This window comes from Amphiprion ocellaris, chromosome 17 (assembly GCF_022539595.1).
Source record: "Amphiprion ocellaris isolate individual 3 ecotype Okinawa chromosome 17, ASM2253959v1, whole genome shotgun sequence".
NCBI lineage: Eukaryota > Metazoa > Chordata > Actinopteri > Pomacentridae > Amphiprion > Amphiprion ocellaris.
This window is the reverse complement of record NC_072782.1, coordinates 29,550,475-29,578,305: the sequence shown is the minus strand read 5'-3', so window position 1 is coordinate 29,578,305 and position 27,831 is coordinate 29,550,475. Positions and strand designations below refer to the sequence as shown.

Sequence of the window (27,831 nt, the reverse complement as noted above, 5' to 3'; positions counted from 1 at the left end):
GTTGGCTGCTGGATTCTACGTCTGTTTGGGCCAAAAAAAAGACACTTGAATGTCCACAACTTTGTCATTTTTTTAATCTAAGAAATTGTTTTATACATCATGGTGGAAGAGACAATGTGCTCCATAACTACAGATCTCGAGTCACCACTGAAGTCCACAATTGTCCTATCCATCTGTAAAAGTTGTTGGTGTGCATAACCAGAAAATATCTGCTCAGACTTTGTAGAATGGCCTGAGGGAAGCTAGTTTGTGATCTCTTTGCCCACACTAAGGCCTTGATCTAATAGCAGAACAGTATAATCCACTCCTGTTGGCAACTCCTCACATTCATTGGACACTGGTAAGATAGAGGATGGTCCTTTCCACTCATGAATCTTGTTTTTGGTGTATAGAGCAGATAGGAGGTTTCAGAGTTTACCAGGAAAACACCAAAGTGCAGACACAAAGATGGCAGGCAGGTTTAGGAAAAGGAATTACATCACCGCCCACATTCATTCGGGTTTGTCTCAGTTACCACCCATAATCATCCAATTATCCGATCCTAACTTTCCACACAGTTTGAAACCAAGCTCTTGGAAAACCTGTTAGTGTGGGTTTTCACAGAGTCCGATGTTTGTGTTGGTGGAGCAGAAGAAGGACAACTTTATCTCAGTGTAAAAGTTATCGTAGCATTTCAGGATTAAAAGGGAGCCTCTTTTGTTGTCGGTGTCAGCAGCAGGAATGGATTGAGTATTTCCTTGTTGGAGTTTCCCAAGAGTTGAAGCCAAGGCCAGCCTTTTGCTGACTTACTGGTTCTGTTAGTACCTGGTGTAAATAATGTACATACTGACACTGTTGAGTTGTTGCACTGTGCTGAGAGATGCATTTGAGTTGTTCAATATTTGATTTCCTGGTTTGGCTTTTGGTGTTAAAAGATCCACTGTAAAACCTGAAACGGACTCTTGAACTGTGATTTGAGTTGTTTGGAACAAACTGGAGCTGAACTGTGAGGGAAACTGACTTTTATCTGACTGGATTGGACTCAGAATGGCAACACACACATTCACCCATTTCCATTTCTTGCTGGTTTGTAAGTATACTTTAGCTGAACTGAGCCGTGGTCTGTCTGCTTGTTTGACCGTTGTTTTGTTTTTGTGCCTGAATTTGCTTACTGTCTGGTCACTTACCTAGTTGTGTCTGGTTTGACAATCAGACTATTTTGTTCTCATTTTCTTTTTTATCAGACTTGACTCTGACTGGCAGATCTCATTAATGATCACTGTCGAACCCAATGACGAATACAAACTTTTAGAAAGAAATTTACTGGGGTAGTACAGGTATACGAATGAAAAGCGACTTGTGATCCGGGGAAATATACATCCCAAAATTAAGAGGATAGTCCAAAGAAAACAAAATCTAAAAATCCACAGAAATCAAAAAAGAACAAAAACACAAAAGAATCAGGTCATAGAATATGTCGGTACAGGAGGGAAACCAACATGGCAAACTGACAAAGACAGAGGGAAAGACAGGACTTCTTATACACTCAGAACTGATTGGACAGACAAGACACAGCTGAAACTATCCATCAATCCGTCCATCCATTATGTATATACCACTTAATCCTCATTACGGTCCTGGGGGGGGGCTGGAACCTGTCCCAACTGACACTCGGGTGAAGGCAGGGGACACCTGGACAGGTCGCCAGTCTGTCACAGGGCTACATATACAGACAATCACACTCACATTCACACCTACGGACAATTTAGAATTAACCTCAGCATGTTTTTGGATGATGGGAGGAAGCCGGAGAACCGGGAGAAAACCTACATATGCACAGGGAGAACATGCAAACTCCATGCAGAAAGATCCCAGGAAGGCCGGGACGCGAAGCAGGGATCTTCTAGCTGCAAGGTGAAAGAGCTAACCACCAAGACACTGTGCAACCCCAGGTGAAACTAGTCGGAGAGACACACTAGGTTGGGGATTTGTATTAAAGTAAACAGGAAATAAACCCAAGACCATAACATCAGGCATCTCGTTTGGCATCATACAGTAAAGCCAATGGAGGCAAAAAACTGATGGTTTGTGCCATGGACCAAGAGTGCATCTGCATTTCATCGAAAGCAGGCTCAACGCCCAAAGATCAAATCATCCTGTCCTGGGTTGTCATTGTTATTTGCTGCCATCACTTCAACAAGACAGCATGTGACCTCATGTCCAAGTATTGGCCTTCTAGCAGCTAAAAATGTCCTACCAAGGCCTCCACATATGCCACCCATGGAACGTCTGAGGGATACTATGGATTGACATTGGTGTTCTGTCCTCCAAAATGTCCACCAACTTCACCGAGTCCTTCAGAAAGATCGGGACAACATTCCATAAGTAGCATCGGCAAGAACAACAACTTTATGTGTCTCAGTTTTTCACACTACTCAACACAAATGGTGGACACACTGGTCTATGGCAAAACTCTGCATGTGCACCTTATCATGTCCAGTATAATTAGTCGTTTAATGATGTAAACTCTGTTGTAGAGATACCATGTGTTGGAAAAACAAATACTTATTCACCTATGTTAAAAATAATGTATAGAATTTGCTATAATATACCAGGCTGCACCTAGTATTTAACTCCACCAAAGTTGCAACCTCATTACACTGATATTTGGGATGAAAGTAAACCCACTACACCAATATCATTATCAGAAAAAAAAGAAAGATGCTACAACAATGGCATTAAAATTCCAGTGAACATTAATTTTACCTGTTCTTTTTTGGTGTAATTTAGTTCCCGACACACCGCAGTAAACATTTCTGTCCAGTGTAATGCTCATAAAATAAACAATACCAGTACTATTTGTAATGAAACATTTCTCTGCAGCTTCTGCTTTGGCGTCTAAGCTCGTTAACAACAGTTCCGAGACGAAATCCAAAAAAGACGAGGAGGCTTTATTCCATCTTTGGGTCCTGCGAGATTGTGAGAACCCGTAACGAAATCCCTCTGACAGCAGAATGCCACCAGCAGCCCTGCAGGGGAAACATGACTGCACAGTTCAAGAGCGTATGGATGAAATTTAATCCACACTCTTCACCTCCTCCAATATGCAGGCTGATTTACCACCAAGAGCACTCAGCGGCAGTCTCCAAGGAACCTGGAGAACACACAAGCATCTGCAACGACACATCCAGACAGTGTTTTAGTGGCTTTAAGTATCGTCCTGCTCATTTTCTTCAAGTGACCTCAGGAAAAGTTTGACACTTCAGTCGGCGTGTCGTGTGTTTTCTCAAGAGGCTGTTTGCTGTTCTGTCAGGCTTGTCAAAAAGACAATGGCACGTCTGACAAATCCTGTGATATGGAGGGAATAAAACTTCAGCAACGTGGCATTGAAATAAACAGCATAACAATTGTGTGGTGGAGGAAATGCACAGATGTAATTTTTAACTGTTTTGTCTGGATGTGACAGCCCACAATATTATGGTGCCATGCTGCAGAGGAAAATAAAAGTTTGGACTGACAATAAATATGTCGTGCAAGGCTGGAAACCTTTTTGATTTCTCTGTTACTTTTATGGATTTATGACAGCTGAGCAACATGTTTTTATCAGCTTATGGTTTGTTCTTCAGGAAAACACTCAGAGGAGCATTTGTTTGATTTAGTATTGCAAAGGAAAGATTTTAAAAAGAATGTTAAAACTGTGACATCCTGTCGTTTTCTGTTCCGAATGTTGGTCCGGTTCCAAAACTCCTACACCTCCCATTATGCAGCTTGATAACATTTTCAAATCGCTTACTGCCTGCTAAAAACCTTCATCGACAATATCAAATTCCACATTACTGTATTTTAAATCCCTGTGATTAGTTTTGGGCCTAATTTAGCTTGCTATATTTGACTATAAAGGCATAAAACAAACAAATCTGAAATAAGTTTACATATGTTTCTAAAGACGATGTATGTCATGGCAGCACTGAGTTTCCAGAGACTCCTATAACACTTAATTTTCTATGATGGAATCACTGAAACAAGTGTCTATGTCACAAAAACAATCATGCAGTTTGATTCTCTTCGAAATTTATTATAGGTCCTCTGAAAATATGACAATCTGCTGGGTCAAAAATATGCACACAAGTTGAATTATCATTTTTTGTAATGTAGAAAATTGTGTTACTTTAAAGTATAATAGTGGTTCAAAAGTTCAGGGTCACCCAGGCAGTTTCATGTTTTCCATGAAAAGTCACACTTTTATCCATGTGCTAACATAACTGCACAATGGTTTTCTAATCATCAATGAGCCTTTCAACACCATTAGCTAACACAATGTAGCATTAGAACACAGGAGCAAGGGCGGATCGACTGGGGTGGCATAGGGTGGCAACTGCCACCCCTAGAAGATGCCTTGTCACCCCGGCTGCCACCCCAGTTCTGAACGATCTAATTCAAAAACATGTATATGAAAGGTTGTGGCCGGCCGTAAAGAGCGAAATTCCAGGAAAGACGAATAACGAGTGAAACTCCGATGTCCGAGTGCTTTCGAATGCACCATGTGACGTCACGTCCTGTACAGTCTATGCTGCTACAGATACGAGGCGACACGACTCACCTGAGGGGGCTGCTCTTAGACCTCACTCATGTGGATGACAGCTGGACTTCGGTGTGACAGTAAGACACTAGTTAGACTGGGTTAGACTACATGCTAATATAACTGTTCACTATGTATTAAATGCTAATAGTGTCTAAATTCACATAAAGTGTTTGCTTGTGAGACGAGCCACGGTTTCCAGGGAGTCTGGGCCTTGCTAATTTTTACTTGTGTAGCTAGCTAATGTTAGAGAACAGCCACAGAAGGATGGTGGGGGATCGTTTGTGGAAGGTTTTCTTTTCTTTTTGATAATTACAACCTGTGGTTCTGATAACAGACTGTAAGTCAAAAGAAATCACACATTCACTAAGACTTTACATGACATTAAAGTGTAACCAAACCCCCAGTCACACCAGGTTTTCATGCACTGTTTGAAAACTACATCCTGCTTGTTTAATGCTGGTTTTTATAATTTTGATGTCAAGATCATAATAACACCAACATTGATGTGTTTCATAGTACAGTCATATCATTTAGTTTACAGCTGAAAAAAACGTTTACATGTTAAGTATCTCTTTCAAGGTTTAAATTGTACACATCAGATTGTATCATAGTTAATAATGAAAATTATCAAAGGAAAAAACATAGTTCAGTCAGTGTGATTCTTGTAGGAGACAGTAAAGAATGAAGAGGAAGGGAACCATCAGCAGCTTTTCCCAGCCTAAAAGAAGAGAGGAGGAAGAGCATCCCAGAGAGGAGATGGAGGAGGAAGAGTTCAGAGAAAGAAATGAAGGCATGCAGAGCTCAGACAGTGAAAGGTAAATCAGAGATTATCTCTGGTCCAGCTGGTCCACATGCTATGAATATTGCTTTAGTATAATATATCTGAGTCAGAGGTACACCCATTGCAATAATTACCTTTTTGGACAAATTATTATCTGATGTAGTTCATCTTTTAATTTTAAGATGATAAGTAGATCCTTAATTGTTAAGAGTATCCAAATATTGGAATTATAGAATTATTGTAAGAAATGTCTCAAATAAAGAGCATCAAAAAATAAAACCACAAATCTAAGACAATAAATAAAATTATGTGGACTCTGACTCTGTTCTAGATGAATTAATAATGTAATCATTGTGGCAGGCTGAACATAAGCAGAGATCACACTAATGCAGATTTCACAAAACAGTGCATAAGAGAGACATTGTCTAGTCTCAATCTAATTTGTTGCTATATTTAAGAAACATTTTTAACTTCTTCAAAGTGTATAAGGTTGACTTTATTTCAGTTTAAATCTTTTCCCCTTTCTGCTAGACATATCAAATCACATAATTGTGATTGACAGCTAATAAGAACAACTCATGTTTAGGATTGACTGACAAATACAAATGATATTTACTTATTTAACATACTTATTTCAGCAGTATTTGCGTCAATTTGATAACGCCTGCTGGTTGGTTTCATCCAAATCCATCATTCCATTTTTGAGTAATGTTGCTAACAGACAGACAGACAAACCAAAGCCAGTCATCACATGACTCTGCCAAGGCTCCGCCTCCATGGCAGAGTGTATATATATATATATATATATATATATATATATATATATATATATATATATATATATATATATATATATATATATATATATATATATATGTATGCATGCCACCCCTTAGAATGTATCTGCCACCCCTTTGTCACCCTATTAATTTTTCTCTAGATCCGCCCCTGCACAGGCGTGATGGTTGCTGGAAATGTTCCTCTGTACCCCTATGGAGATATTCCACTAAAAGTCAGCCATTTCCAGCTAGAATAGTCATTTACCACATTAACAATGTCTAGACTGGATTTCTGATTCATTTAATGTTATCTTTACTGAAAAAAGCTGCTTTTCTTTCCAAAACAAGAACATTTCTAAGTGACTCCAAACTTTTGAGTGGTAGTGTACGTATATTTGTGGGAAAAGATGATAAAATCTTGGTGCTGAGCAGCAGCCAGTAGATAAATAAATAAGAACTCCACCTGCTTATTGTCTGAGGTAGCTGCCAGCTGTGGGCCCCTCATCCACACCTCTGTACTCCTGTGTCTCAGCAGGCCTTTGATCAGGTAATTGCCCCTCGGCCCCCGGAGTTTGCATCCGCCATATGTCGCTATGGCGACCACCTCTCCAGCATCCATCTGCGAGCCGCCTTCGCACCCCTTTTAAGACGGACTTATATGTTGGGAGGCTGCGAGTGACGGAGGGAAAGGGCTGCGAGGCGTCACTAGTGGAACATCGTCCACTCCAGCAGCAGCCTGCATACGACTGCTCAGGTTTCTTTCTTCTCCATCTGTCTGTCTGTTTGCCCTCCCACAACATCTTTTCACTGGAAACACAAATTGGATTTTTTCAGACCGTAATAAGGATTCTCTTTATTTCACAATCAGCCCCCAGATGCACACATGCATGACATGAGAGCATCGGGTGAAGCTGAGGAGGGAATAAAACCGTTGTAGGGCTCAGGATGCTGCTTCAAGACACTGACAAAAGGGAATCAAATTCTGTAAAAGACAAGAAGTGCATTGACAAATTAAAATCCACAACTTCTGCTCCTTAACATAGATTTTTTTCCTGCTAAATAACGTTATTCTAATCACCTTTTTTTCCATACTGTCTGTCAGGATCACATATAAATAATCTGTTCCAGCTCTTCACTGAGGCTTTACGTTATGCATAATATTCACATACTAGTTTCCATCTAATTTAAATAATCTCAATGTACTGTGCATAGTTTTTCACCACATTTCCCCCAGATTTAAGGTTGATATATTTGTCATTTTGTCCACCAGAAATTAAATAAATGTGTCTGGGTTTAAAGTGCTTGTTGAAGAAATTACTTCGCTACGATTCAGGTTTTCTGCTTCAACAATAACAACTGAGCAAATCCACGTCTGCGCATTTAAATCCTCCACTTTTAACAGTGACTTCTACTGAAAAAACTGTCTAATGAGGCCAGAATTTACACTCACATGCATAGATAGATTGAAAATGCGCTCATCTCCACTGAAAGCACTAATTGCTGCAAATGTGAATGCAACTTTGAATTAATTTCTAACTTTCTAAATGCCACATATACAATAATAAAGCACCTAAACAGACCTAATTATTTTCACCATGGTCAGATCTGTAAAATGTTTTCAACTGAGTCTGGTGTTTTAAATGTGGGAAAATAATGAAAGATGCTCTAAAAGTGGTGAATCTGATTTACATATTTGTACAGCCAACAGCTCAAAAGCCCTGAAATATTTAATTTACAGCATATAAATGAGAAAAGCAGCTGGAACAGTTGATGTTTTAGCTATTGAAGATGATTAATACATAATTTTGTTAATTTTCCGAGTCCAATATGCCCAAAGAATTCACGAAAATGATCATTTTATTCTAGAAATTGTTCAGTATTCTGCACATCAAGAGTTAAAAATAAAGACTGCAGATAAGTTATTACAAAAGTCCTTCTTTATTAGACATGACAGTACAGGATGAGGAACATGGAGCTTTAATCCAACGATCACAGCTTTATCTATGCATAGACTACAGACACCTCTGGAGATATTTAACACTGTGTGATGATCCACAATAATCAGAACGAGCCCTGTTTGATTCTCACTCTTAGTCCACAGCAATCCCTTTACAGGCTCTTGGTTTCAGGGCTCTTTCCAGCCGGGTGTCTTCAGCTCTGGGGAGTCTGTAGTGACACCAAAACAAAAACAGAAAAATTGAAATCATCAGGGTCTGCAGAAATGACATTTGAGTATTTTCTTGAAGGCGCTCTGGAAGTCTTTGTTGAAGTACGCATAAATGATGGGGTTGAGCAGGGAGTTGGAGTAGCCCAGCCAGTTGATGACATCCTCCAGCCAGCGGGGCATGAAGCACGACTCCTGGCAGAAAGGCATCACCAGGGCCACGATGAAGAAGGGCAGCCAGCAGAGGATGAAGGTGCCCATGATGATGCCCAGAGTCTTCACCGTCTTGCGCTCCCGTGCCAGAGCGATCTTCCTCTTCGCCTCCGTCGCCTTCTCGTGCCTGCTCTCGAACAGCGGCACGGAGCTCGGGGTGTTGGGCAGCGGCAGGTTGCCCTTGGAGTTGCTGTGGACCTCGATGATCTCCAGAGACTCGCCGTCCTCCGCGTGTTTCACGGCGCCGTTGACGCTGGGTAGCGGCCGGGGCTCCACGCTCCGCTTCCAGCTCTTCCCCTGCGCGTCTCCGTGAGTCTTTTTGTGGAACAGCGCCGGAGAAAGCGCCAAGCAGGAGTCGGAAACTTTCTTTTTCTCCGTTTTACGCACAGTCCTCCTGATGCGAAACCGGGCAGCTTTGAATATCCTCCCGTACAGAACCAGCATCAGCGTCAAGGGGATGTAAAAAGCCCCGAATGTGGCGTATATCGTGTACCAGGGGTCTTGCCTGATCTTACACTGCTTGGGGTTCGCTCTGTCCTCGGCCATGCTGCTGGGCTGGGAGCGCATGATCAGCATGGGCGGCACTGAGATGGAGAACCCGACCAGCCAGGTGACGCTGATGAGGACCGCAGCTCTCCTCGGCGTCCTCTTCTTCATGTAGTCTATGGGCTCGGTGATGGCCCAGTATCTGTCCAGGGCGATGGCGCACAGGTGCAGGATGGACGACGTGCAGCACAACACATCCAGAGAGATGAAGATGTCGCACGGCACCTGCCCGAGCGTCCAGCGGTTCAGCACCTGGTAGAGCGCCGCCATGGGCAGCACCAGCACCGACACCATCAGGTCGGTGACGGCCAGAGAGCCGATCAGGTAGTTGGCCACATTCTGGAGAGAGCGCTCCAACGCGATGGCTGCGACCACGCACGCGTTCCCGAATATTGCGCACAGGATGAGCGCGCCGAGCAGGAACGATGTGACCACCTGATAGCTCAGCTTCACCTCCTCGTCCTCGGGTTTGTTGGTTTTGTTGGAAGAGTTGTCAAACTGAGGCCAGGCCGTCGTGTTGTTCGCGCCCTCCATCGTTGGTGCAGTCGGTGCGTTTGGAGAGCTTCGGTTACTCAGTGGAGAGCCCGGTGCGCGCCACACGGTGACACCTCGCAGAGCGCATAGCGGACTGTTTAGAGAGCTGAGGTCTGCAGAGAGGCTCTGAACTGCGAGTCTCGGCTGCTGACGGAGAATGATGCTGCGTATTTATACCAGTGATGGAAAATGCGTCATTTGTCAGTGAGGATGTAATAGAGTCCGGCTGGTTTGGTTGTGTTTAGTCTGCAGCTCAGGCAGGGAGGATGGTGGAGCAAAGAAATAAACGCTTGTTTCTTAATGCTTGTCAGACTGCAGGTCAATTAATATTATTTATATAAATAAAATATTTAAAACAGCTGGATTTGGCCATTTTGGGTATGAAGTGATGCGAAGTTGTAACTGCAGCTCTCCAATTTGTCATTTATTTCCCCCACAAATTTTAAATTATTATTTTAAATTAGGTTTTTCAGTAGTTCCAAAGTTTTTATTCCATTAATTTCTCTGGCAGCATACTGGAGTCACCAGGTGTGACACTGCCACCTGGCGTTGATCAGGATAACGCAGTCTTTATTATTTTAAGTTTTAATAACGTTACAAAATGTGCAAAAAGGGATCCTTGGTGGCAGTTTGGTGACATATTAAGTTGAAAAAAACGGATGAAAGAAATGTTATAAACCAGCTTCTCCCTTATCTTTAAACTGTAATGGGAAGCTCAGTGTAATTTTCCACTCAGGACACTTATTTGTGAAATATAGTTAAACAATAAGCAGACATGTGGTTGAACAGTAAATTTTGTACCATAATCTGTGATGTTGGCCACTTTACCAAGGTTCAGCAATTGTTCTTAGTCCAACATCAGATACTGATGGGGAAAAAATGGTAGCTGAAAGTGGAGAATGTTATTATACAACATTTTTGTGGTAATGAGTTTGAAGCAGCTATTTTCTTTATCTTAAAGGTCCTCAGTGTGAGTTTTTTGTGTATTAAGTTGATGCTGTATAAAAAACAGAATGCATCAGAATCAGTGTTGTTGCCAATTATAGATGTACTAGAATATACTCTTTTTTAAAATCCATCCTCTTAGCATTTGTATATATGAAAATTCTTTTTTTTTTTTGTAATTTTTCATACATGATTCCATTTCTGGAAATAACTGAATATTTGTTAATTGAATCAGGACTAATGTTTGATAATAATGGTAATAAAAACAGAAAAAATAATTAATATATAGCATTTTTATGGCAGTATTTTTGAAACAGATATTTTTGTCTTTAAGGTCCTGAGTGTGGTTTATTTTTCTTTCAAGGTGATGCTGCATAAAAGATAGAATGCATCAGAATCAGTGGTGTTGTTGATCATTTACATAGCCCAGAATAAGACAAGATAAGGAAATCATTTTAGCATACATGGAAAATAATTCATTTCTTGTATCTTTTTCGCACATAAAAAACACAGTGGCGTTTCATAAACAAACTAGCATTTACAGAGTTCAAATTCTGAGACTGAGTAAATATTTGATAGTTTTGATCAGGACTGATGTTGGTCAAAAACTTGTCATTGAAAGTAGAAAATAAAATTAATATATAGCATTTTTTTGGCAGTATTTTTGAAGCCGATATTTTTGTCTTTAAGGTCTTGAGTGTGATTTATTTTAATCTGTCACTGCATTCACAATCAACTGCATAAGAATGACTGTTTTTCTCAGAATGCAATGCTATAAGAAATCCTCTTAGAATTTAGTACATGAAAAATATATATTTTTTGTTGTTGTGTTTTTGACTTCATATAATCAAGGAGTTCAAATTTAAGGAGTTCAAATGCTGAGAATGAGCAAATATTTGGTAATTTTGATCAGCACTGATGTTGGTTAAAAACTGGTCATTGAAAGTAGAAAATAAAATGAATATATGGCATTCTTATGGTAGTATTTTTTATTTTTCTTGAAGGTCCTGAGTGTAAGTATTTTTTAAATATGTCATTATGGTCCCTATATACAAAAGCTACTAAATTAGAATCAATGTTGTTATTAAACAATGACATGTCCCATAGTTTGGGAATATTAAAAATCTTTTTTTGTATTATTTCTCATTAAAAAAACACCAATAGTGGCATTATGTAAACAAACTGTGATTTGAAGCGTTAAAGTTTTGAAAATGAATTAATCATTGGTAGTTATGATCATAACTGATGTTTGCTAAAAACATTTTTTCAGTGAAACAGGAAAATTATATTAATCTGTAATGTTTTCCATGCAGTTATTTTCGTCTTTAAGGACGTGTGTGTAACCTTATTAAATTACATTTAGGCTAAACATTGAAAGTGTACCTTCAAAATAAAGCCAACAGTCCAACATAATAATATATTTTGGCCTACTGTGTTTATTTAATTAAATTTAGCTGCATTAAATGACAGCTGGAGTGACTTTTGTAATTACTAAATTCCAGAAAGACCTTTTTCTTTTCTCCAAACTTGGTGAAATACCCCTTTAAGCTTTTAGCGCGAAAGGACTTTTGTCCTTGTGGACGTTCCGTAGTGTCCCAGTTTGCAGCCTTATTTAAAAGCTGCTGAAGTTTGTTTATTCTTGGACTAGTGTCCTCCTTCACCACGACGATAAAAGTCCTCCAAGCGACCAGGTAGGTTGGTATAATTAATACAAATGTCAGTGAGGTTATTGTCATCGTCTTAAAGGTGATATTTTCCAGTACAAACCGCTGCTCGGGAGCTTGTTGTTGTAAACAGAGCTAAGCTAACTTAGCTAGTCGTTGTTTACATTCTGTTAGCTTCCAGATGCTCGACCTCAATGGTGAGAAAATTAAACTTTAACGTCGCCGTTAAAGTTTAAACGCAAAAAAATGTTCTTTACCTGTTTCATAAAACGCAGATGAACGTTAACCTTGTTGCATCATAGCTCAGAGGGGTTAAATACGAAGGAAGACTAGTGGGTTAGCGAGGTTTGTGGAGACATAAAACAGACTTTGCGGTGTTCTAACGTGTTAGATCAACGTGGCAACTGATGCTGCTAAGCTAACGTGCTAAAACTGATTTTGCTCAACTTGTTTGAGCTTCATTACCCGGTTTATACACATCTATAGCTTGTTATCAGGATCGAACTGTAATGTCTTGCAAATGCACACAACTACATGCCTGAGGTGATGGTAAAGGTAAGTGTTTGTGAAACTTGAGCGTTTTTGTAATCTTGTAATGAATAAGTGAGCAAAGATAATGATATTTAAGATGGCTATTGACAATAATATGCTTATGTTGCTGATTTTTACGCTGTATGTGTTTAGTCTGCAATGATATTCTTGTTTAGGCTGTTAATAACATGTTTTACTGATGTGTTTTATGTTTTAAATGAGAAAAGTATCTCTTTTGCAGATATCCCCTTTGCTATAGTCTTTAAAACATAAACCTCATGGGTGAAATCAAGTCGTTTTGATGCATTAGTAGCATTTGAGTCACAATATAGGGGGTGCAGTCACATTTTGCCAGATGGAAAACAGTAGATGCTGGACACAGAGCATATAAAGACTAGATAGAGACTTTAGGATAGTTGCTCCCACTCATAGCAGTCAGTTTTTGGCACATTGGAAGAGGTTATTTGCAGAGTTTTGCATTTAAATCGACTGTAAGAAGCGTGTCTTGATTCTCAGCTGAGAGAAAATGTTTGATCTGCAAATATTTTGAGCTGTATATTACTAATAACACTGAATGAAGTCATGCAGTTACAGTATTGCAAACTTGGAAACTGTACAGTTTGCAACACAAAAAAAAACACATAATTATGTTGTTATACGTGGTCCTGATTTGCTGCCCAGTCACACTTCTGGTAATGCATCTGAAAGAACACAGATTTATAAATTGATTGAGTCTTGTGGTCTTTGTCAAAGAGAATATTTAATCAGTAACATTAATTTTACTTAAATTTAATGAAAAAACCAAAATTAACATCCTTCATTTTGGTACAGTTTCTGGCCAAAACGCGCTTCTTTGAAAGCGTGTTTAAGTGTATAAAGTTTAGAGTTTAGGAGCTTTAATGTGCAGCTGTCTGATGAAGAAAACCTGGTGAACAAAGAAAGTTGATAACCACCTTTATCCTCCTGAGTGCCAGTCCATTCATTTCTGTCCTCTGTACTGGACATTTGTTCTTGAGCTTTGTCTTTTGATTCATTTGAGCTCCTCTACTCAATCCTGATGTGCTCAGTAGAGGACATCCTGGTCTTTCCAGTGATATCTCATGTGACTGGGCGGGATGAGGGGAACTTTTTTTTCATGCTGAGACAAAATGCAGCTGCCAGGAAAAAAGAAAAGTTTTTTTTTTTTAAAAGATATCGTTTTACTGATGGTAATTGTATATTTTCTTGTTCATGAACATATCCGTATTTATAAATTGGGGTCAGAGTTCTGTTAAACTTTTTGTCGGGGTAAATAATCTCCCCTTTATGAATGTCAGCCGTAGTGGACATGAGAACAATTTAATGGGGTTTGCTAATAGGTAACTAGCTTGCTAGTTCTTTGATTGCCTTCAGATTTCTGCCCCAATACTCATTTGTTTTTTGGGGTAATAAACATGTTGAATGTATTTTCTTTGTAAAGTAAATAATGAAATAAATAAATAGTTGTTTATATCTATGTTTCATGCAACCTCTTAAATTTTACACTATTATTTCATTTAACTTCTTAAAGTTTCATTAGAAAATCAATTGACATTCTTGTTTTCTTGATTTCAAAGAGTCTTTTGTAAAATTCTAAATTGGGAGTTGTTTTAGCTCCAAAAATGCAGGAAATCTCTATAAAAATTAACCTGAAAGACACTTTATTTCCTTCGGTTCTCAGGAGGATATGATGCTCATTAACTCTGACTGGGGTTTTAGGTGTAGTTTAGCTGGCTTATATTAAGAAAGCCTGACTATGTTTAACTTGCATCAGGCTACAGCCCTCAAGTCAACAGGCTTTACAGCATGAAAGCAACAAGAACATGGACATCTCTGCTCTCATGCTTTTAGTCTGGAGCTGGTTTTCTTCCTCTTAGACCCTTTATTTCAGTGAAGAGAAACTTTAATGTGAAATTCTAAACACCAGTGAGCTCTCAGCTTCAACACCTTCTATGTATAATTCTAGTTTAGTGTAGAGGAACTTGACTGACCTGTACTGAGTCCTAACTTCAACCCCGACTAGTCATCAGCATATCTGCTTTTATAAACCAAAGAGGTAAAAATAGTCCCTTCAGTATAAACTCAGTGCTGCAGCCTCAGGTTACCACAAATATAAATATGTAGGCCAAGGCAGTAGCTTCTTGTTCCTCTTATACACTTGATTTTTATCCACTACATATGTGCATATATTTGTTTAATTTCACCTTGTTTCTCTTGACTAAATCCACAAAATATCCAGTAAGTTCTGGAAAACCATCAGGGCAGTCCGATTTTTAAATAAAGGATTTCAAATATTAGTATTCAAGGAGACGGAAACCCAGTATTTGAAACATATTTGCCAGTTCTGGTGTCAAAATTAAGAATTACACAAACTCCAACTACACAAAACGTTGTTGAAATGTCTCTGTTCATTCATGTTTTACGTATGTTTAATTAACGAGAACCTTTTGCCATTTGTTGTTCAGTGTTGACAGCAGTTTATTATGTGATATGTAAAAACAGTCTGATATTGTTGGGGATGGGGAATTGCTTCAAACCAGTTTTCTTTGCAGGTAGAGATCACCACCTGCGTCATTTTTCATCATTTTTAAATGCATTTATCTGACGAGGAATCTGTAGAAACACATGACAGTATTGGTATTTGGGGGAAAAGGCAAACTGTTGACCTGAGTATTGACCAGTCTGATAACCTGTCTGCCTCTAGTGTCAGCATTTCAGGTAAAACAAATATGAACACATCTGACAATACTGAACTTTCAGTCTTATTAGGAGTATTTTGTCCTCTTCGAATACAGTTTTAGACAAGTTTCACATGTATTCTGATGAAACAATTGTCCTTTTTGCAACATTGAGTACCCGTGCAGGTGTGTTCGTGATTGCTTTTCTTAACTCTCATCATTATTATCAACAGATGGAGTGAAAACTTACTGCTGGAAGGTGTGAAGACAAAGAGGGCGCCATGCTCCGCTGCAGAAAATGTCGAAAAGGGGTCATAGATGCAACATGTTTGTCAACGGTGGGTAGAAATTTAGTGTTTTTCATTCTTTTTGCAGTAGTTCAATGTTATTTTATCGTGCCTATTAAATATGCTTGAGTTTTGAGTTGCTTTTAAGACAAAACCAGACCATAACAGAGGTCATCTTGTGTATTAATAACAGATAATAGTGTGTAGAGTTGTTTTGGTGCATCAGTGTTGTTAGAACGCAACAATAACAGCTCGTATTTCAGCCATAAAAAGCAGAGATAACTGGCTGAAACGGACTCTGGATGCTCGCTGACGGTTTGTTTTTTTTACTGTGAAGCAGGTTCAGGAGTCAGATGAAAGCTCAGCTGCTGTTTGCAGTATTTGGCACGTGAACGTGGACACGTTGCCAGAGTGGATACTGACCTCAGTTCACCAGGTGAGCCAGTCCAGTCAGGAGCAAAGTCTGCAGCTTTAGTCGGCTGTTTTCACTACCGTTAACGGAGGGTGAAAGGTAAACGGTAAATTCCTGTTTTTAATTCTGTTAAATTAATTAATTCTCATGTTATAAATGAAGGACGCTGTCCTAAATAACACATGCAATAAAGAAACACTACATGAGATAAATTTAAGTAAAATAAAATCAATAAATGTAATAAATTGTTATTTAAAAATATAGATGGATTGATAGAAGGGCAAGCTAGAATTCAAAATTTTATAAAAAAACATAAGAAAATAATAATAAAAAAATATATTTTCAAGCACAATTTAGTCTATTTAATGTACAGTTACTACTTCATTTTTATTATCATTTTGTATTCTGTTCATATCCATTTTGACATCTATTTCTATTTGTCTCTATTTTATTAGTAGATATTTGATCATTTTTCATTTATTTATTTTCAATCTCTATGTCTATTTTAATAATAGATATTTTATTTCATTTAATTTGTTTATTTTCTATGTCTCTATTTTAATAATAGATATTTTATTTATTTATTTTATCTCTATGTCTGCTTTAACAATAGATACTTTATTTCATTTTTTTTTGTTATCTCTGTGCCTATTTTAATAATAGATATTTTATTTCATTTAATTTGTTTATTTCCTATGTCTGTATTTTAATAATAGATATTTTATTTATGTATTTCATCTCTATGTCTGCTTTAACAATAGATACTTTATTTCATTTATTTTATTTTTTATTATCTCTGTGCCTGTTTTAATAATAGATATTTTATTTCATTTATTTCACTTATTTATTTTCTGTCTTCATCTCTACTTTAATAATAGATGTTTTATTTCATTTATTAGATTTTTTATTATCTCTATGGCTATTTTAATAATAGATATATTATTTAATTTATTTATTTCCTATATCTCTATTTCAACAATAGGTGTTTTATTTCATTTATTTTATTTAGCAATTTTCTATCTATATTAATAGATTTTTTATTTTATTTCATCAATTAAATTATTTTCTATCTATGTCTATTTTAATAATATTTTATTTCATGTGATTTATTTATTTTCTATCTCCATATATCTCTAGTTTAGTAATAGATATTTTATTTATTTTATGTATTTATCTACCTTATTTTTATCTTGTTTCTTTTTATCTCATGGTGTTTCCTTGTTGCATGTGTTATTAGATTAGCGTTTCCTCTATCAGTCCTTTATTGGTAACTTGACTGTGGGGGCTGTTTGTACTGTTTAATTACATTTTTATTTCTGTTATCTTTGTGTTGCATTTTGTTTGTATAGAAAGTGCCATATAAATAAAACCTCTAAAATTGATTGATTGGTGATTTTTACTTTTTATTTTGTCACAGCTAACCTGTTTCATGGTATTTTTGTGTTCCAGGCCCAGTGGACTGTAGGAAAACTAAACTGCCAGAACTGTGGAGCTCGTCTGGGCGGCTTCAACTTCATCAACCGCAGCGAGTGTCCTTGTGGCCGCGACGCCGCCGTCCACCTCAACAAGAGCCGAGTGGATCACGACCACAAGCACTCCGTTCTCATCGTCCAGCCGAGGAGGACGAGGCCCGAGAGGCTTCAGGCCGGCGGTCTGTTGACGGAAACCTCCCCGGACCGAGAGGAGAGGCTTGAATTCAGCAGAACTGCTCTGGACAGTCTGCAGCTGAACTGTGCTGCCGTCACGTCTCACATCAGCCCTGCAGAGGCTTCAGATCCGCTTCCTGACGCTGAAAACACTCCGTCGTTCTCCTTCAGCCCTCTGTACTGCATCTCCCACAGGAGGAGGTGCAGCGTGGAGGACGACGGCGGCGGCTTCAGGTCGTCGTGTTTTTGCCCCGCAGGCCGTCCGGACGTGTCCACCGCTGATCTGAGGAGGTCGAGGACAGACGAGTCGACTCGGTCCCTTCTAGCACATCCCACCAGTCAGCAGTTTGACTCAGACGGCGGAGCTTCGTTAAACGTCGTCCCCCGTCGTCCTGCTTCTGGAATTCCTCGGTCACCTCTGCATCAGCAAACTGAGGAGGAGGCAACATCTGTCCAGGAGGAGATTCCAGATTCAGCCTTGTTCCTCAGAGGACACTCAATCTCTGACAGCGTAGCCGAGCAGGAAGAAGATGAAGATGAAGTGGTACATTAATGCTCTTCAAAGTAGACTTAACAAAAATGCATTAATTAGGACTGTAGCCAATGATTGGTTCAATATAATTACACTATGTTAATATTCCTGTTTGTTTTTATTGGTTCTGTCACATAACAACACATAGAGCCATAAAAAACACATCTTTAGACCACATAATGTATGTAGGACATTACAGTTTAATGCAGTGTTTTAAAGCAGAAATCAGCCATTTTACTTGATTAAAAACGTCAGTCTGCTGCCGTTATAAAAAACGTTTTACACTTTTCATTTTTAACTATAAGAGGAAACAGTCATAAAAATAAAACCTGATGCTGTCAAACATGGAACTATATATGATAGTTTTTTGTTTTTTTTTTAAACATTTTATTTCACCCATAATCAGAAATTATTTGATGTACTTCAGGGTTTCATGTTATTGGCCATTTTACTTTATTATTAACAACTTATGCTACGGTTATAATAACATTTTACAGTTTTTTTTAAATTTTATGTGAAACAGCACAGTGAATTTTTAAACGTTATTAACTGATCATGACATGAAGACATGTTGACCCTTTTACTTGATAGAAACATTGTCTTCTGCCGTTATCTTAAAAAAAACGCTTTTTTTCCCAACTTGATTTATCAAATCCTTTCCAAGTTAAAAACAATAAATAAAAACTGTCCGTTGACGTACGATGTATCAGCAGCTATTAATGATAAAACCTGAATATTCTGACTGTTGTTTCTCATCATATTTATTCAGATTCTGTAATATTGGACAAGTTGGGACTTTACATTAGCATTTCATCCACAGATTTTTAGATCTACTTGTTCAATACTGATATAGTGAGAAACAACAGTGACAATTATTGGTGTTGATCACATTTAGGGTTTCATGCAGTGTTTTAAAGCACAGGTCGGCCGCCTCACTTGATTATAAACAACTTCTGCTGCCATCATTTGAAAAAAAAATCACTCAATTCAACTTCTAGGTGAACCACAGCACAGTTAGATTTAAAGAATGTGTTTTAAGGATAATGACAGGAGATTCAAAAGGATTTTTTTCACCTCAATCAGTCAATGTTCTGCAGAAAAACCTGGCATTTCTTGAAGAGAAAACTTTTAACCTTTTTCAGTAGCACTACAATCAAGTGGTTTTTTTGTACATCCACTGTGTACATTCTTAGAAAATATTACATTTTAATGAACCCATGTCCTTTACTTTAGCACTAATCTCAGACCAAACTTTACATTTTCATTTTCTCTTGAAGTTTTAACGTTGTTCAGTTTAATTGTTTAATTATCAGTAATTTGTTCTTAAATTCTTCCTTCTGCACCTGAGGAAACAACAAAACTGCAGGAAGTTGGTTATAATAGTGGTTAAATCATCTGCTTTTGTTTCTAAGCTGCTGATTTAGTGACAGATGTGTTTTTACCTCCTCAGCCTCCAACATCTGTAGGTTCTCCAGCCTCCAGCCGACTGAGCAAAAGAGAGAAGAACCGACTGAAGAGTCTGAGGAGGAAACAGAGGAGGAGAGAAAGATGGCTGCACAGTCAGCTGGAGCAGGTGAGGAGATCATCACTCAAATCACAGTGTCTAATTCATCAGTACTGCCAGTGAATAAAACAATGTATATATAGAGGGAGAACTCACTGAAAAATATGCAAAATGTTATCAGTATGTACCATTAAAAACGATATCAATACTTAACAAAAGTGCAGTCATGTCCCTTCTCTGCTAGTAAGGATCTCCTTTCTGTGTGGAGTTTTTATGTTCTCCCACAGGTTCTCAAATCATCAGGTTCCTTCTGCGCCACCATCTCTGATTTACTTGATTTTTTTTTTATCATAAGAAATGTTTAAAAAAAAAAAAAAAAAAAAAAAGTTTCTTTAAGAACATTCTGAAAAAAATCAAAGCAATTTTTTTTCGAATGTTCTTAACGAAAATATTAGAACTTTTATTGATATATATATAATCACTTTAGATATTTTTTGGATTTTTTTGGAAGATTTTTATTCATTTTTTGAAAATATTTACAATTAAATTTTTTCTTTTTAACATTTTATTTCTTGCCATTTTTTTTTAAAATAAAACCTTTAAGGGAAATTTTTAAGGAATTTTTGGAATTTTTTCTTGAAGATTTTGCACATTTTTTTTAAATAAATTTGGGGAATTTTTTTGCTGAATTTTTGGATTTTTTTCAGACAAGGGAACAATTTTTTTGGTGCCCATAAATGAGGACAACAGGATGGTTAAGAAAAAAAAAAGAGTCTAACCATGAGAAAACTGTGAAAACCATAAAGCCTTTGTGAAATCAGCAGAGTTTTATTGGTGTGTTTTGGCTCTCCTGCTGTAAATAATTCCGACTTTGGGCTGGTCTGTCTTTCTGCTGCTGTCGTTGCGTCCAGGCTGAGATGGTGAGCGGTTCTCTGCTGGACAGCGAGGAGGAGGACCGGGAAGGCCTCACCTGCGCCGTTTGTCTCGACGTCTACTTCAGTCCGTACAGCTGTCAGCCCTGCAGCCACGTTTTCTGCGAGCCGTGTCTCCGAACGCTCGCCAAGAACCGACCGTCCAACACGCCGTGTCCGTTGTGCCGGACCCTCATCTCACACACCAGCTTCCACAAGGGTCAGCCTTCATTCACTCACTAATACATGGACAGGAAATTTTAAAGTGCTCTCTGGTTATTGCTTTAACTCCTAAAAACTCAAATTTAGACCTTTTTTTGCATGAGAATAATCCATTCATGCCCTGAAAATGGCTTGTACATGAGGAAAAGTTTTCCACAAGAGTGCAGAAAGGTAAGTTTTATCCCTTTTTAGACTAAATGTAAGAAGTCTTGATCTGTTTAATTCAATACAGCTGCCTCTCTTTATCTTCTTTTCTTTTTATATCTTTTTTTATCAAGGGATGTGAAGATAAAGACAAAGATTGATGTCCCAGATTCTGCAAAATACAAAAAAAGTGATTTTATAAAAGGAAAATATTAGAAAAGCAATAAGATGTTTCATGTTGTAAATGCAATCATGCACTGTAAATTGTAATAACTTGCTTTTTTAATTCAAATATTAATACAGTTTAAGAAGAAAATGGCTTAAATGTAACGGTAAAGCATTGTTTCCTTTAAAATGCATGGATTTATAGAGTCCCTCACTTCTTTCTACATCCACCTTTCATACTTTCTGCAGCTCCAGCTCACCTATTAAACACTGTAAAACCACAAATTCTCAAGAAAAATGATACAAAAAGTACAAATTAACAGGTTTACTTCCTTAAAACTGTCACATAGGAAACCCTGGAAGTCTGATTTATTGTTTATGAGTGTTTAGGAAACAGAAAATGTTCAATCATGGTGTTTACTGCTTATTTTTTCATTATGTGTCTTCCATGTTAACAAGGTGAAAAGCTTGATTTTTATACATCAAAACAGCATCATGGAATGGATTCGTCATGACAAAATAAAATATTAAACCTACTGACTTTTATTTATGATGAAATACGGAGGTGCAGCTATTTTTGTCATTGATTAGATTGATTATTGCATTTTCATTTTAATCATCTCAGTAATAATACAGCCAGAGGAACACCTGTCAGTTCCCAGCTGCAGTCAGATAGATATGTACTTATAATGCATGAGGACAAGGTAATAAAAGCAAAATGAGACATTTATGAATTGCTTTGTTTGCAGAAATTACATGCACAATCAAATTAGACCTGATTTGGTTCCAGTTTCTCACATGTGAGGGTTTGCTTTTTTCATTTTTTACTGTTTTAATTTCTTTTTCAGAGCTCAACCACACAGCAAAGACCTTCTTTCCCAAAGTCTACTTTGCCCGCAAGCAGAACTTCCAGAACGCCTCATGTGCCAAATGGCCGCTGCCCAGCTTCGAACAACGTTTCCATTCATTCTGGGGTGAGAAACTGCAGTGTAGTCGTCTGTGTTTGTTCTTGTTTGCAGAGAATCCGGTGTAATCTGTGGACAGGAAAGTCTGCAGATTATCCAGAATAACCAGCAGACTGTGGATAGATGATGCAGTTTAATACTAGGAGTTAGACAGAACAAAAATGGGTTATTCCATCTCAGATCATCTCTAATTTACTTTGAACTTTTTCATCATAAATTATGGATATTTAAATCGATATCTGTCAAATTTTAGCTTGACTTATCCAATAAATTTTCTCTAGAAGCTGCCCATCGGCCCACTTTCAGCAGTTTTTTTACACATCTTGAGATCTGAGGCTGTTTCAACACCGATATCTGAGGAACAATTAAAGGTAAAACTCTGAAATTTCAGCTGTTATATCTCATATTTTCATTGATTCAAAATCTGTAATATCGGACAAGTAGATCAAATAAACTGATTACGGGTGAGTTGAAATATATTTAAAAATTGAAGCCGTCATAAGAATTCCCATCTCTGACCTCATATTAACGAGGATTAACGAATGCAGAAGTCCACCAGTGGTATTTTCTCAACCATATGTAGCTGGATGTCACAATTATACAAAACTAAGCATGTGGAACACTTTAATATGACATATTTGGTCACAAAACATGTCATTGATTCAGAATGTGAATCAAATAGTCTCTGATGATGGCCAAAAACTGTAAAAAAGACTTTTCATCTAAAAAAAAAAAAAAAAAAAAAAAAACCCACGTTATTCAACTCGCCTGGAATCACACAATATTTGATCAACTTGTCCAATATTTCAGATTCTGAATCAATAACATGATGAGAAATAACAGTGAAAATCTCAGGTTTTTATCTTTAATAGTTCCTCAGATATTGTTGATCAAACAGCGAAACTCAGTGTGTGAAAACAACCATGCTGAAAATGGGTCAACGGTTTGATATATTAAGCTACATTTTCACAAATATCCTCTTAAATATCCAGGGTTTATGATAAAAACATGGTCGTGCAGAAGGCCCCTAATGACTGTTCAATGCACAAAAAATTAGCTGAAAACGAGTCAACAGGGAATTAAAAACAATAACTTGACAAGTATTTCACATGTCAAGCTAACATTTCAGTATTATCCTAAGAAATATCCACATTTTATCCTTCAAAATGTTCAGTTTGAACAGAAATTACTCAAAAAATGTGATGATTTGAGACAGAATGGGCCAAAAACGTTGCCTGTCTTAATATTACTGACCTAATTTCCACACGTGTCGCACCATGACCTCGTTCACGGAGGAAGCAGCGAGTTTTTCTCTACTTTAGCAGCAGCAGTAAATGTTTTCTTTACAGCAGCTAAAACTTCAGTCCAGGAAGCAGCTTTACGGTCAGCAAGATAAACATTATTGCACACACTTATTTTAAACCATGTCTGTGGAAAGATAAGGCTGCCAGTATGGAACAGAACCTGTTTATTCCAACTGCTTTAACATAAAGCAAAGCATGAAGTACCTAAAACATAAAGTAAAATCTTTAAAATTAAGTTTCCAGATTATTCCTTTTGTTTTTTCAATATTTAAATAGACAAAGAATCACAAAGTGGACTTTTATTTACTACAATTTGAGCATATTTATAACCTATTATAAAACTGTGGCATCATGTTAAGTAATAAGTCAGTTTTAAGTTTTATGGTGCTTGTGAAAGTTTATTTTCATCGATAAAACTGATCATAACCTCATGTTTCAAGGTGCAATTCCAGGCTTTTGTCTTTAAGAGTTCCTGAGATATTGTCATCAAAACACTGTGGGGAAAAGAAAAACTTGCTAAAGTGTTTAGAGGGACAGTTTTAATATAATTATCTCAGAAAGTACTCGATATATTAAGCTAAAATTTCACAAATACCATTTTACATATGTGTAGTTTGTGGGGAAGAAAGTGGTGGTTGAGCAGAAGAACCTCTGATGGTCTGAGATGGAATGGCTTCAAACCATTTCTGTTTTTATGCATTGACCTTCAGGATATGAGCGTCAGGCGCCACAGATGGCAGGCAGACGTTTTCACATGGTTCACGGAGGCTTCGCTCTGGAGGCTCTGGGCTTCACAGACATGCGAGGTTGGCTCTTCGACATCGGCCTGGTCATCGTCTACATCCACTCGCTCAACTGGATCCTGGCCTCCCTCCTCTTCTGTTTCCTCATGTACTACTTTTTCATTTGAGACGCTGCAGGTTTATCTATCTGCTCTTTCTTTGAAGAGGGTAGGTATTTTCTGGTGTAAACCTTCGAGTGACACACCACATCTTTTATTTCTTATTTCAGCGTAAGAGTATCTCAGAAAAAGCAGCATTGATAGAGTCAGGAATCAGTCTGCAGGTTTGAAATTTGCACAAATGATTGTGAGAAGTTTACAATGTGGGCTTTAAAAAATACTGATTTAAATGGAGCTTCTTTTGTTGCTTGTGTTAATTTCCGATGTTTTAAGTGCAATAATACTCTCTCAAGTGTCCAGACGGCCATGTAAAGACAGTAAAATCTGAAGCAGAGCAGAATTTCTTCTGTCAAAAGTGGAGTTTAATTCTAATGTAATGCATTTTTGTGCTATCACGTGGATATCTGTTCGCTCTGTGTGTGTGGTGGAAAGAAAAAATCCAGTGTTTGTGCACAGCTTTGGCTCTGTACGACAAACAACAAGTAAATACACCAATTACTAACTGTACAGGTTAAGAAACAACGAGCAAAATATTAATTATTGAGCCTCAAGGTGTATTGTTTGAGTTGAGAAGGAGCCCAGTTAGCTGTTTGGAGCTGTTTCTAGCCTTAATACTAATTTAGGCCATCCATGCTCCATGTTTTTGTTTTATCTTACTTTTTTCTAAAGCAAATTAAGATTATTTCTTGAAAATGTTCATTTCAAAACTCTCACAGCACATCTAGATAATGAGGGAACAATTAGGGCATATAAAGTGTTGAAGTTTAATGACTTATCAAGCTCTTTTAGTGAGCTTCAAGTGTCTTTTGAGAAAGTTGATGTTGGGTTTTGTTCAGACTGCAGGCGAATTAGATTTGCTTCTAAAATCAGGGTTCTTTTGTCTAATTTGATTGAAACTTTTTTGTCATAAACTCTGGATATTTATAAAGGTATCTATGAAATTTTAGCTTCATAGATCAACTACTTTCCAAGATTTTTTAGTTTAAAGCTGCCCATCGACCCACTTTCAGCACATTTTTCCGCACGTTGACTTTCAAGGCTGTTTAATATAACAATATCTAACAATATCTGAGGAACTATTAAAGATAAAACCCTGAAATTTTCACTATTATTTCTCATCATGTCATTGATTCAGAATCTCTGAGATTACAAAGCCGAGGAGCATCCCCACATGATGATACTGCCACCGCCGTGCTTCACTGTGGGGATGTTTATTATGATATACAGTGTTAAAATAGCATCTAGTCTACACAATATCTGAGGGACTATTAAAGATAAAAGCCTGAAATTTTCACTTTTATTTTTCATCATGTCATTGATTCATAATCTGTAATGTCAGACAAGTAGCTCAAATAATCTCTGATTATGGGTGAGTTGAAATATGGAAAACATTTAAAGCCGTCATGAAAAGCTCCATCTTTGAGCTCAAATTAACAAAAAACTGTCAATCCAGAAGTCAACTTGTGATATTTTCAGAACCACAGGTAGCTGCAGGTCACACTAATACAAAACTAAACATGATACATAAATACTTTAATCTGAAATAGTGGGTCACAGAACAAAAATATGGCTTGATAACCTAATTTAGGTGAGTCCTGGAATTTCCAAATGGGTCTCCCAGTATAACTAAGAAAATATATTTTTGGACATATTCTTTATTGTGGTTCAGAAAATTTCAGTAGTTGGCACTTGCATTATTATTACAAAAAAAACAAAAAATAAATTCTCAAAGATAGTACATTTTGAAATGCCAGGACTCTGTTGTACCTAAATTATTTTATCGAGCAATAATTTTGTTTTGTGACCAACTATTTCATATTTTAAAATATTCTACATGTGTAGTTTTATGTTATTGCGACATGAAGCTTATATGATTCATAAAATGTCACTAGTTGACTTCTGAATTATCAAATTATTTGTTCATTTCAGTTCAAAGATGGAGCTTGTAAGAACGGCTTACATTTTTTTCATATTTCAACTCTCCCATAATCAGAGATTATTACATCTACTTGTCCAATGTTTTAGATTCTGAATCAATGACATGATAAAAAAAAAACTGTGAAAATTTCAGGTTTTTATCTTTAACAAATTGTGTAGACTAGATGCTATTTATTACTTTATATCATAATAAACATCCCCACAGTGAAGCACGGCGGTGGCAGCATCATCATGTGGGGATGCTCCTCGGCTTTGTAATCTCAGAGATTCTGAATCAATGACATGATGAGAAATAAGAGTGAAAATTTCAGGGTTTTTATCTTTTAATAGTTCCTGAGATGTTGTTGTTCAAACAGCCTCAAATTTAATTTTTGTGTGAAAAAAATGTGCTGAAAGCGGGTCGACGTGTAATTTTTACTTTCAAGTATTTGATATATGCAGCTAAAGTTTCACTACAAATCTGAGATGGTCGAGTAGAAATGTGATGATTTAAGGCAGAATGGTTTATTTCTACTTCTCTTCTAATAGTAGAAACATGGATTCTGTTCAACACTTGTTGAATATGTTGGAAAACTCACTGAAATCAGATTTGAGCGTCTGGATGGAGACAGAGTTGAAGAAATCCAGTTGGAATCTCATTTTTAATCCACCTCCAAAAGCAGTTTGGTGTGTTTTTGTTTGTTATTACTGTCTGGACTTTCTGGAATCAAACCAGAATCTCTAAGAAGCTGCTGCATCAGTCTGAACAAGACTGTAGAGGTCAGTAAAGCAAAGTTTAAAGAGTTGTCCAAATGAGAAGTTTATGTCTGTTTCTATTCATATGTGTTGTTGTATTTACAGACAACAACAGCAGCAGTGATTTATTATCATAATCGACCAACCAACTGAAAGACTGAGCAGAAATCTTCCTTTAAACATGGTGCCTTTGCTTAGCTTGTGCCTTGTTTACGACGATTTAACTGGAATTCATTTAGATCTCAGGCACCGAATCACTGACAGCCAAGAAATTTAGCTTCTAATGAACAATAATCTTTAATTTTTATTGAGGAAAAACCTGATTTTGAAAAAATACAGCTGTCTTACTAACAGTAAATAATTTGAGCTGTTCGCTATTTGAACAAATTTAGCTTTTTCATTTATTTTAAAGTAAACTGGACAGCAAGAAGAAATCATCTCTGTTTGACTTGAACCTTTTATATGTGATTTTTTTCCCCCTTTTTTGGCTTAATTTTAAGTTAAGTTTTGTTTGCTTGATGTCTCCGAGTGAAAGGTAATAAGAGATTGGGTCAGAATTCAGTATTGGAAATGGATTATGAATGAGAATGAAAACATAAACATAAAAGTCTATTTTAAAAAAATAACGCTCCACGTCTGTTTTTTTGGTTTGTTCTGTTTCCACAAGTGCTGCATTAATATTTAACCCTCGTCTCGTCCTGTGGGTCAAAATTGACCCGTTTTAAAGTTTGAAAATGTGAAAAAAAAATAT

The 27,831-nt window shown here is 37.2% G+C and overlaps 2 protein-coding genes and 1 long non-coding RNA gene across 6 annotated transcripts; 2 read left to right on the top strand and 1 right to left on the bottom strand.

The window, feature by feature from the left end:
- Positions 1–4,517: 4,517 nt before the first annotated feature.
- Positions 4,518–7,419, top strand: LOC129347332 (uncharacterized). Its single transcript, XR_008599379.1, has 3 exons — positions 4,518–4,638; positions 5,230–5,376; positions 6,654–7,419. It is a non-coding gene; the product is annotated as an uncharacterized LOC129347332 (long non-coding RNA).
- A 621-nt stretch (positions 7,420–8,040) lies between these two features.
- On the bottom strand, positions 8,041–9,789 carry htr1ab (5-hydroxytryptamine (serotonin) receptor 1A b). The gene has a single exon (XM_023294073.3). The coding sequence runs from the start codon at positions 9,576–9,578 to the stop codon at positions 8,328–8,330; it is 1,251 nt and encodes a 416-aa protein (XP_023149841.1). The 5' UTR covers positions 9,579–9,789; the 3' UTR covers positions 8,041–8,327.
- A 2,318-nt stretch (positions 9,790–12,107) lies between these two features.
- Positions 12,108–27,706, top strand: rnf180b (ring finger protein 180b). Of its 4 annotated transcripts, none has more exons than XM_023270340.3 (8): positions 12,108–12,214; positions 15,648–15,752; positions 16,042–16,137; positions 17,563–18,303; positions 19,742–19,864; positions 20,707–20,926; positions 22,086–22,211; positions 24,217–27,706. In XM_023270340.3, exons 2-8 carry the CDS (start codon positions 15,696–15,698, stop codon positions 24,414–24,416), a joined length of 1,563 nt encoding a protein of 520 aa, XP_023126108.2. In that variant the 5' UTR covers positions 12,108–12,214; positions 15,648–15,695; the 3' UTR covers positions 24,417–27,706. The 4 variants fall into 4 exon arrangements, with proteins under 4 accessions (XP_023126108.2, XP_023126107.2, XP_023126106.2 ...); XM_023270339.3 differs by having other exon boundaries at positions 16,039–16,137; XM_023270338.3 differs by lacking the exon at positions 12,108–12,214 and adding an exon at positions 12,490–12,742 and having other exon boundaries at positions 16,039–16,137.
- The last annotated feature ends 125 nt before the right edge of the window (positions 27,707–27,831 follow it).